Source organism: Nematolebias whitei, chromosome 9, assembly GCF_014905685.2.
Source record: "Nematolebias whitei isolate Nwh7 chromosome 9, NemWhi1, whole genome shotgun sequence".
Lineage (NCBI taxonomy): Eukaryota > Metazoa > Chordata > Actinopteri > Cyprinodontiformes > Rivulidae > Nematolebias > Nematolebias whitei.
Genome location: NC_056506.1, coordinates 47469572 through 47481309, shown reverse-complemented (window position 1 = coordinate 47481309; position 11738 = coordinate 47469572). Strand labels below are relative to the sequence as shown.

Genomic DNA, 11738 nt, shown 5'->3' with positions numbered 1-11738 from the left:
GTTCTGTTAGCAGCGTGGTTCTGTTAGCAGCGTGGTACTGTTAGCAGAGTGGTTTTGTTAGTAGCATGGTTCTGTTAGCAGCGTGGTTTTGTTAGTAGCATGGTTCTGTTAGCAGCGTGGTTCTGTTAGTAGCATGGTACTGTTAAAAGTGAGGTTCTTTTAGCAGCATGGTCCTGTTAGCCTCCCTGCTGAGGTGTTCCGGACATGTCCCACCGGGAGGAGACCCAGGACACGCTGGAGGGACTACGTTTCTCGGCTGGCCTGGGAACGCCTCGGGATTCCCCCGGAGGAACTGGCCCAAGTGGCTGGGGAGAGGGAAGTCTAGGACTCCCTACTTAGACTGCTACCCCCGCGACCCGACCCCGGATAAGCGGAAGAAAATGGATGGATGGATAGATGGTCCTGTTAGTAATGTGGTTCTGTTAGCGGTGTGGTCTTGTTAGGAGCACAGTCCTGTTAGCAGCATGATGATAATAACAACTACAGCAATGGATGATGACTGCCCTCCAGAACCGGGTCTGGCAGGCACAGAACATCCAAGTTTTCCCTGTGGAACTGAACTGTTCCATAGAGTTTGGTCCTTGCAGGCAGATGGAGGATCATGGAGACGGCCACCATGACAGGCCGGAGCCTGAGCCCGAGGCTGGAGGGGGGCCGGGAACTGAACCACGATGGCACAGTGGCAAAGCAGCAACACACAAAACTCTAAAGTGTGTTGCTGTCATACGCGTAACGTGAGTGTACAGTGTAGGCGCCAAAAAAATTCAAACAAAAACGAACAAAAAGAGCGAGTTGAAGCAGAGCTCCCGACAGTGCTGCCATACTGCCGTGCACGTGACTTCACACACCAACAGCATCTACAGTCATGAAGATGGCACAGTACTAACAAACGAACAGTGTCATCTGATGTAAGAAGTGCCCAGACTTGGACTCTAGGACTGACACTCGGCTTAAACTAGAACTCAACAACTCACCTAAAAACCACCAACAGCCTGAAACAAGACAAAAGTGAAGGAGCTGGAACAAACTGGGGAAATATTCAAGGTCAAGTTGTTTTGTTAAGAGTTAAAATAACACATTTCTGTGTACATACCAATACAAATGTAAAAGTCTTGCTGATTGAGGTGGTTTCTCACTGGGCTGCGACTAGTTTGCAAGTGGCATTCACACCAACAGCCTCCCGACTTTTGCTACGATCTTTATTTTGTCACAGGGTCTCCAACATGTCTCGAGATCTGGATTTGACACCTACATCCTCCAACAGAACACACAAACAAGTCTAAAAACCACAACAAAAACAAATATCAATTATTAAAATCTGGTGTAAACCTGCCGGCCCTCGTTACTAAAGTGCACTCCAGCAGATTAAATCCTAAATACAGAAAACTGTGTTGGCAGCTGCCGAGTTGGGTGCACGGCGGTCTGAGGCGGGCACCAAAATAATGTGCAGCCAAACTTTTAATTTTATAAGCAGTGCACAAAAGTAAGTATGATTTTTCACATGTTGCATAAGTAGAGTCTCATGGTAAAAAAAAGTCGCTACACGATGAGTTTCTCTTTCATTTAGTGTTTGTTCTGATTGTTTTTACAGCTGATTGGACTCTGTGGTCAGAAACTGGACAGAGCACGTTATATTTGCTCTGACTTCACTCAGTGCAGAGCGATGACGGCTGCGGATGAGCTTTACGTGTTAAAATCATATTTTGCTTTGGTGGGAAAGTCTCAGCACACAGCTCGTTGGTTAAAAACAAACTCGGACTTCTGACACGGTCAGAAAAATTGAGCATTTTCACATAATTTTCTGTCACCAACTACCCTCCTACAAGTTGCAGCCCAGTAAGACACCACCCTTTGGTCTAAAACCATCTGCACACATGAGCCGACCACCAAAATTAACATAAACGTACAAACAAAACATAAACTCAGTCTAAATCAAATGTACAATATATTGTATTTTGTACTGTACTACACATTCTGTCCCATGATTACTGGAAGATTACTCTTCCAAACACCCACTCCAACAGGACATTTTTTATCTGCTCTGCTCACAAAACCCAGATTCTGTGAAACTACTCGGACTTCATTTTCAGGGATTTACTATTCACCTTCCAGCTGATTAGAATTCACAAACCTGCCAATAAATCAGGCTTGTGTGCGGCGCAGACACGCCAGAGCTTCACTCCAACACTCAACAGCCATCCATCAAAGCATAAATAAAAGCGAACCTCGAGTCATCCTTCAGCACTTCCAGCCACTCGCAGATGAAGCCTCATATTAAAGTCAGACTCCAAGGTCTGGGACATGTTGGACAGGAGGACGGGAGGAGACACCTCTGTGGCTTCGACTGGGCTGAATCACTTTGATGAAAAACAGTTAAAGATTTTTACCGAGACTCGTATCTCCTCCTGACAAGAGGATTATTATAAGACTTGTGTTGGTTTAATTATTTCCCAGAGTTCAGAGCAGGCTGGTCGCGATGAACAGTAAACGATCTGTTCACGTTTGGACATAATTGTGATTATGTAGGACTATAACCATCTCCATTCACTGGTTGGAAAACAGTTAATAGAAAAATAAATGATGAACATCACAGATCTGTTCAAGAAACTACGCAAAGAGAAGAAAGTGGATGATCCCCATATATAATTGTCATATGTTGCATTGATTAAAAAGAAAATTAACAATCAAATCCTTTGCTTTTATTTTTTAAATGTTCATTTTCTTTCTACAAGACTGACAAAACAGACATTGACCATTTTGGGAAGTATTTTCCTGATGTGAATGTTCAAATTTAGAGTTTCTGCTGTGAATGAGATTTTTTTTTTTTTTAGGGCTATTACAAATCTCTTTCAAATTATGTTGCTGCTGTAATTTTAAACAAGAGTATAGCACATTATATGTCTATCAACAAACTATTACACAGCAATCTTAGTAATGGCCCGTATACTTGTATAAATGTTGACCTTTATTTGTGACCTTGAACTTGAAGCTGGAGAGGTGAAAAGATTATGCAACACTTCGTCTAGCGATTTCAAGGTATCATTAACTTATCTTGAATGGATCAGATGTTAGGGCTGGATGAGAGGAAGTTTACGGCATGAGAACACACCTTTCTAAGGGAGCGTATAAAAACAAACGTACAATAGTCAAATAAAATGTAATTATTTTTCAGCCCAAGCCAATATTAAAGGAAAAGTAATGCTCCACAAAGATCAAGTAAGTGCTTTGAGCATTTTAGGTTTCTTATTTTTAGCTAAAACTGCCAAAAACAGTAAATACAATCAAAAATATTCTTCATTTTCTTTCTCGTCACTTTAGTTCAATGGTTCCCAACACTGGTCCTTGAGGAACACCATCCTGCAGGTTTTAGTCGTTTCCCTGTTTTGACAGATCTGATTTAAATGAATGGGTGATTAACAGGCTTCTGAAGAACACGAAGTAATTAAATCTCTGAATCAGGTGTGTTGGGAGCAAGAACACAACTAAAACATGCGGGATGGTGTTCCTCAAGGACTAGTGTTGGGAACCACTGCTTTAGGATACAGATGACTTTGAATATCTAAAGCAGAAAGGAGCTTTAAAGTCATCACCCACTGTTTATTTCTCCAGTCGAAGCCCGTCACCTTCAGCCACATTTTAAATTTAAATTTCTGAGCATCACTGAGAGCTTTCATGTCCAGGTCTTTGTGCTTTTTATCGTGGCTTCCTCAGAAACAACAATCTGGATCATTTCAGACAGCAGGGAAACAGTAACGCAGGAAAATGGTGGAAAAACAACAGTGTGCACAAAACCTGTGCTGTCCCGCCTGAGCAGAGACGGTGCTGGTTCTGCGAGTCCGCCCATCTGTTATCTTCAGAGCTGGACACCAACAGAACCAGCATGAAAACGTGCAGCCGCTGCCAGAGCGTTTAGTCATGGCGCCACCTCAGCAACAACAGGGAGAGGTGAGCCAGGATTCTGAGCACAGCAGGTAGACCTTCCAACTTTATTCATCTTCTAAACTCCATTGAAAATAGTGGAAACGATGTGTCACCCTGCCATCGTTTGAGTTAAGCAGAAGATGTTGAACCGGTCGAGTGCGTTTCTTCAGTAATTCATAGAAAAAGCTTCCAACTACACGCAGCAAACGGTCACAAGTAAAAAAATGTTTCCACACGGCAGCTGGGAACCAGAACATGCAAGAAACGTTGCAACAAACCAGGGTTCGGTAAAACAGTTCTGCTTGTTGCAAGGATATTTGTTTTGTTTATTCTGATATACTTTAAGATCAATAGTTATTTGTTTAAGTTCAGCTCCTAACATGCATCCATCAAGTAGACAGATGTGACTCGACATCACACAAGCAGCAGAGTTATAATCTGAATCTTTACTGGCTATTTATTTAAAAATAAACATTTCTGTTAGCCGGTATTAGCCATTAGCCAGCAGATGTAGGGATGCGTGATAATATCGGCGTGGTATCGGTATCAGCCGATATTAGCGTTAAAGTTAAACTCACCGATATAAAAGGCGCTGTTTTTGTATGACAACCCAGTGACAAGGATGTCTGCAGCGTCAGCACAACGTGATGACACGTGCGCCTACCTGATCTGATCACGGCGGAGAGGAAGAAGTCAAAATGTCGGCGGTGTGGAAGGTTTTATCGTTGAGGACGTCTGATTACAAAAGATTTTTGTTCTACGTTGAGCCTCGCTACATCGACCCCAGTCAGAGATGTTTTTCAGATGTAGCCTTACCCGAGTTACAAGCCGTCATTGCCAAAGTCATTGAGAAGCTAACAGCCGATAGCACTTAGGTGAGTTTAACCACAGACATTTGGACGTCAAGTGTTAGCCCCGTTAGCATGATTAGTCTTACGGCACAATGGATAGACAAAACCTTTAAATTTAAAGTCTATCCTTTATGCACAGGAGTGCAGAAGATCCCACACTGCAGCTATAGGAACCTGGAACAAGCATCGCAGGTGACTAATGCTAATAAATAACATTTAACACTTTTCATTTAAACTAAGTTAAAGTGCTATGCATATGGCTGTTACTGAATATATGTCACCAGCTCTTACAGCTGTTACATAATTTTTGTATCAAATAAGCCTAAATAAGAGGCTATGTTCTGACAAAGGAACGTATATTAAAAATATCGGTTATCGGCCAAATAAGTTTTAACATATCGGCATATCAGATATTGGTCAAAAATCCGATACTGTGCATCCCTAATCAGATTTATTTAACCTTTATTTATACAGGTTAATCCCAATGAGCCTCGGGGACTCATTTACAAGAGAGACTTGTAGGCACGTACGTTGGATAATTTCATGAATATTAATGTGTAATAATGCAACATAGTCTTTGGGATCATATTAAGGAAAAATTATTTTGATTATTTAAGCTTAATTTAGCAACATTGTTGGAACCATTGCTGATAAAAAGAGGACATTTGTCAGGACAAATGGTCACAAAAAGGCTTTATGAGTTTATGTCTTTTACTGTGTAATATTGTTGTACTGATTGCACCAAACGGAGTTAACTTCTGTAACACGCCGTCCATCCAACATTACATACTTTCTAGAATGTATTACCTTTCAATCAGACGGTGGAGCTCATATCCTAAGAATTGGGTTATATTAGTAATAATGAATAATCCAACAAACAAACACAAAGATGGATGACAAGATGATCAAAAAGCTGCCACATGTACCATGTTAAGTTCCCATAGGAAGCAGAAACCCTGTTAAACATGTGTTTTACACACTGTACACCAGGATATGGCACTCCACTAAAACACTCTTTATCATCCAACACCCAAAATCCACACCAACAAACTTCAAAGACTGAGCAGCGAGCCCACCCAGCTACACAGCATTATGTCAGCTGATGCACATTTTAATTAGAAACCTCTTAACTCCAAACAACCAAGAAAAACTTTGAGTGTAAGTTCAGACGAGCTTTGAAGCTCAGCTGTTCTCAATCGGGAACCGAGGGACCTTCGTGGCTCATTGAGGCAATTCTGAGTCCATCACGGAAGAAGGGCGAACTGAAAGTGGACCTTAATTTAGAATCAGAACGGAGGAGGGAAAGAATCTACTCTTACGGGAGGTTAACCATTTAGAAGCTGAAATTTGTTGAGAAACACTGCTTGCATTTTTCATTAAAATTAACGTGAACTTTACAACGCATTCTTGTCCTAATAATGTATCCCATTTGCTTCATCTTCTTCATTCTATGCTTTAATTGTAGACAACAAATAAAACAGTGTGCTTAATAAAGTTTCAAGATCGTTACAGTGCGCGATATCGCTACGTTGTCTTTGCAGACACGGTCGAGATTTGGTTAAAACGTTTTTACAGTTTGGCAAAGAGTTCCAAAAGTTTGGAAAGATCTTCTAGGTTTGGCAGTAAGAATTGGCTTTTCAAAGACTTTGTGAACTTTCTTACAGAGAAGCACATTCTCTCGGTGTTCAGTTGTGGTTCGGGGGCTACAGCGTTAGAATACCTGTTGACATCAATCCCGGGCCACAGCCAAAGACCCATAAGCTTGATTAAACTACTGTGTCAAAGTTGGCTCCACAGAACCATAGGCAACCTCGACAGGGGCACTTTCAGGTGCCATGTACCTCCAGATTGTTATAAATTGACTCATAATACACATTTAAAACAACAGGAAGAGGTAAAACAAGTCTACACACAGACTTGTTGATATCAACCATCAAACTGGTTGATCCACTAGAAGAAGGTGCCAGTTATAAGACTGATATTGTTGCAGCTCCTCGGGTCTTCTGGATGAAAGATGAACCGTTTCACCAAAAAGAAACCGTCCAGAGGACCTGATTTAACTCAGTTAGATATACACAGACTTGTTTCTCGAGTCATCTGTACAGTCCAACAAAACCCAGGAAGGTTCAATTGTTTCAAATGTGTCAAGAACTCCAAAACCACACAGAAGTAAAGCAGGGGAACCTTGTAATGCCACTTCCTGAACGACATTTTGAAGACAAGGCGTGCATCATTTCCTCTGTAATAAGACTTGCCATGCTGCTCAGTCTTACCTGTCTTGCGGCGGTGATGGTGGTGGTGACGGAGGTGGTGCTGAGCGGAGATGTGAACGTGTTGAGCCAGTACGTCAGCCAGCCTGCCGCCAGCTGCCCCGCTGCCCCCACTGCGGGTGGAGGAAGAGGAAGAGGAGGCAGTGGACGAGGTGGTGGTGGTGGAGGAGGTGCCGTGGATTGCCCGGCTGATCCAGTGCTCCATGGTGATGCTCCCCTCCCGGCTGGATGGGGTTCCTCCGCCACCTCCGCCATCCTCTTGTTCACCGTCTCCGCCGCCTTCCTCGTCGCCTTCTTCCTGCCCCTCACCATCCGAGTCTGAGGAGGTGTCTGAGGAGGAACATGAGCATGAGCTTTTACGCATCAGTTTATCTCCTGGCGTTTTCAAACCCAAAGTGAAGAACCAAGTTACCACCACAACCTAACCGAGTTAGGTTGGTTTCTAAAAGCTAAAGGCTGCACATATCCTGATGCATGCTCAATAATCCAGACTAAAGGCTGCACGTTTGTGGAGAAGTATTTTCTCTAACTGGTGAGGAAAGTCCAACCACAACATTTGGCTCAGAATTTAGACTCAATCAGGGACGGGCTCAGGTTATTGTCGATTAAATGAGTGAAATCTGCACCTCACTGGGCTGCGACTGCTGGCAAGTGGTTGGAGACAGAATGGTTAAAAAAAAGCAAACTGTCACTTGGAATGAGACTTTAGTGGGTTTATCCCAATGGAAGTTTTAAAATGTGGTGTGGGTAAAATGAAAACAATCGCATAAAAGACAAAACCTATAGATCATTGGTGTCCAATCCTTGTGGGCCACCGTCCTGCATGTTTGAGATGTTTCTCTGCTTTGACACACCTGATTTGAATGGAGGAGTGACCAACAGGCTGCTGCAGAACTTCAGTACATGAAGTGACAACATGCAGGATAGTGACCTTTAAGGACCAGGACTGGACACCACTGGTGCAGATGTTTGCTCAGTATTTTTTGTGTTCGATATCATCATTAATATTATTTTTAAAATAAAAACAGATGTGCATTTTAGTGTGTTAAGTAGAAGAAATAGCACATCATTGTACAGTAGTTCCTCATTTATTGCAGGGGATCCGCGATAAGTGAAAAACCACAAATTAGGAACAGTAGTAGTTTATTTTAAGGCGCTTTAAACCCTTCCCACACTCTTGCAATATTCTAAACAATGTTTCTAAACGCTCTAAAAGAGCACAGCATGTCATGATAGCAGCTCTCTGCCACGCCCACTTCTCCGCTCCTGCGGTGTGGACTGCACACAGGTGCAGCAGGTGCTAAATAATTTGAAACAATTAATTTTAATTAAAAATTTCCATGCCGATCATGCGGCTCATCGATGAATCAGCCAATCGTGCGTCATTTCCTATCTTGCTTTGAAAAACTGCGATACAGCGAGTCCGCGAAAAACAAACCGCAACGTAGCGAGGGACTACTGTGCATAAAGGTTTAGTGCGGTTTACTACAAAAAGTGTCAACAACCTGGCGTTGAATCCATTGATCCTCTACATGTTTTTCTGTCTTTTAATGAAGTGCCTTGACTTTGAGGAGTGTCATACAGCCGACATTCACACTTTAACCATCATGGGACAGGACCCAGCCTCAACATGTCAGCTCCCAGGGCGCGTTGTTGATGCGCCTGATTGGAAAATCTGTGTCTCGTCAGCAGAAAACGATCGAGACTCCAGTGATTAAACACAAACATGTTTTGGAAAATAAGATTTTGCTAGGCAACTCTGAATGCCAGGAAATAAACATGTCAGCATATCGCTGGTGTAAAGCAGCTCTTCGTTAATGTGTTACATGATGCAGGGAGACCGAGAGAAAATGAAGCTTTGGAATCCGTCAAAAATCAAATAAGAGCTCATCAGGGCAGGATGCAACACCTGAACTGATCACAGAAACATTTAATGTGTGTGTGGCCGCTTTCTGCATGAATCGTGTGCACTTATAAACATCACATGTACGTTCTGTGCATGTGCAGTGACCGAAATAATCAAAGATTATATCGTTACGTTGCAGGCAGTGCACAAAATATTCATGTTTCCAATCTTTTTAGCTTTTGACCCACAAAATAATTGTGGAGGAGATTTGAGACTCAAACTATTTCTGATTGCCAATAAGCCAATAAACAAATATATCATGTTAATCAATAAAACAGTTGTCATCCTTTTATGACTCATGGTTTTATTTATTATTAACAGTTATGCCAAAAATACTTTATTTCATGGATAGTTTGAACTCTGAACAGCTTCTCCAAACTCAAAGTTTTATGACCCACAGTGGAGTCCCATCACTAACAGAAAATTACTGCCATATTTAACCACTTCTTACTGTAAAAGTACCAAAGTACTTAAACACGTTAGTATTTGTTAGTGTACAATGGTGGCATAATATGGTCGTATGCGTCAGCGGCTAATTCAACTCAGTTTATTTCTATAGCTCCAAATCACAACAAACTTGTCTCGGGGACTTTACAGGAACATTCACTTAAAAGCCAATTAGTAAAGTTCTCTATCTAAGGAATCCAGCAGACAAGATGAATCTTGTATCTTGAATCAGTTTAAATGAAACTCTATTTGAAAATATTTAATTACGTCTACTGCATTTTCTTCAAACGCAAGAAGATGATTTAACGTTTGCAGAGCTGAACAAGTGCTGTAATTTAAACAAAGAAAAAGAACGCCGTTTTCTTTAAAGATTTGTAATTGATGATACGGTTAAATCAGAGTACAAACTCGAGTTTCTTTCAGCTGCTCCTTTCTTCAGGAGTAAACTCGCATGAACGACTTGACGATTTGTTTTATGCCGGATGCCCTTCCTGGCTCAACCTGGGTTCGAACCTGCAACCTCAGGATTACAAGACCGCAGCACTGACCACCAAGCTACTGCAGTGTAACAAAAAATAATAATTTTACTGTTTGTTTGGTGCAAAACTAATAATATTCCATATGAATCTAGGATGTGTGATGAACGAAATACAAAAAAACGTTGCAAGAGCTTAGCGGCTGTTTTGGATTTGGTTCTGATTAATTCAATTCAAGCTGACCGTATAATTCTAATCTTAATCCTACAAACATTCACTGAAATGAAAACAAAACAAAGAAGTTTAGACGCGTAATTAGTCTCCTGTAACAGAACTTCAGCCAGCCACCATTTATCATCAGTATTACCAACACTGGGCTGAGCTTTCTTTCTTTATTTTTAAATTTTATTTCCCATTTTTTAACAATAAATGTGCTCATGGGTCAGAGTTAATCCTCTGAACACCCAACTAAGAACCATTGTGTCCAAAGCCTGATAGATGTTTCCTTTTCTGAGCTGCAGGGGTCTATTAATGTCCAAAAATAGCTAAAAACACACGAGTGAGTCACAGTGAAGCATTTCTGTCACAATTATTTATCACTAAAAAATAAAAAAGTCTCATTACTGTCCAACCAACACCCCCTGTTGTTTTACATCCTCACAGGAACACAAAACGTGTCCGCCTCTAAACATTCGCACGAGCGTTCGCCCCTTCCTCACGTTTAAGATTAAAAGAAAAAAGGTTTAAAGTTTCCGTGTCAGGAAATGAATGAATTGTAGAGAAATCAGTTTGATGAGCTTTACTCTTAAAAAAAAATCTGTGAAGCAACAAATCAAACAAACCTATTCTTTAAATTTAATTTAGCGTGAACAGAACATTCTCTAGTTTTTATACCTTTCAATTTATATATAAAAAATAAAAGCAAACATTTTCTTCCTTCCACAGCTTCATGTTTCCTTTCGTTACAGACAGATGTGTTAAAAGGCAAAGCTGAATTCACAGGTATTGATAGTGTCAGAACATTTGAACAAAGGTGAAATTTGATTACTGTATTTTCCAACGTAAATGTTGCATCAGTCCAAATATGTCAAGTGGAAAAAGCCATAAAAACATGGCTTCGCCGTATAAGTCACATCTATTACGTGAGCTGGACGAAAGTTGTCAGACTGTTGAGACTTTTAAATCTTTGCTGAAGACTCATCTGGATTCCTTGGCATTTGATCCACGCAGAGTCTGAGAACAAATTTTGAGCTGATTTTATTGTTGTTGTGTATTTACTGTTAACTTTATGTTTTTGAGTGGCACTAGATGCATTTTTTACTTTTTATCTGTCCTAACTGTAAAGCACTTTGGTCAGCTTTTGTTGTTTTTTATGTGCTATATTAATAAATTGACATTGAAGGTGGTAGGCTTTGGCAAGCTGATTGTGTCATTAATTGTCACTATTTACTTAATACATGACACAACGGCATGCCATACTGCTCGAGTGCCATCTTGCGGCTGAAAATGGTAGTGTTCAATATTTTCAACGTCAGAAAGAATGAAAACGTCATATCTCAGTCAAAAATTGGTTTAAATATGTGGAAAAAAAAACATAAATAAGTCGCTTCGGTTTATAAGTCGCAGGGCATGCAAATTATGCAACAAAAAAAGTGACTTATAGGCCGAAAAATACAATATTTAGGAGATAAACTCTAATTATTTCTTTGTGCCTCACTAGAAATAAGGAAATCTAAATATATTCAGTAGATCATAACACCATGTGGAAGAAGTGGGTAAAGATAATGAATCAATGGATGGATGGATGGATGGATGGATGGATGGATGGATGGATGGATGGATGGATGGATGGATGGAAAGATGAATG

The 11738-nt window shown here is 40.9% G+C and overlaps 1 protein-coding gene across 1 annotated transcript in view; it reads right to left on the bottom strand.

Annotated features, from left to right (window-relative positions):
* Positions 1–11738, bottom strand: part of LOC119414304 (disco-interacting protein 2 homolog C) — a 211323-nt gene that overhangs the window by 73446 nt on the left and 126139 nt on the right. Inside the window, exon 5 of the mRNA XM_037681399.1 lies at positions 7046–7372. Within this exon, the coding sequence (XP_037537327.1) occupies positions 7046–7372 (327 nt within the window). The remainder of the gene's footprint in view (positions 1–7045; positions 7373–11738) is intronic.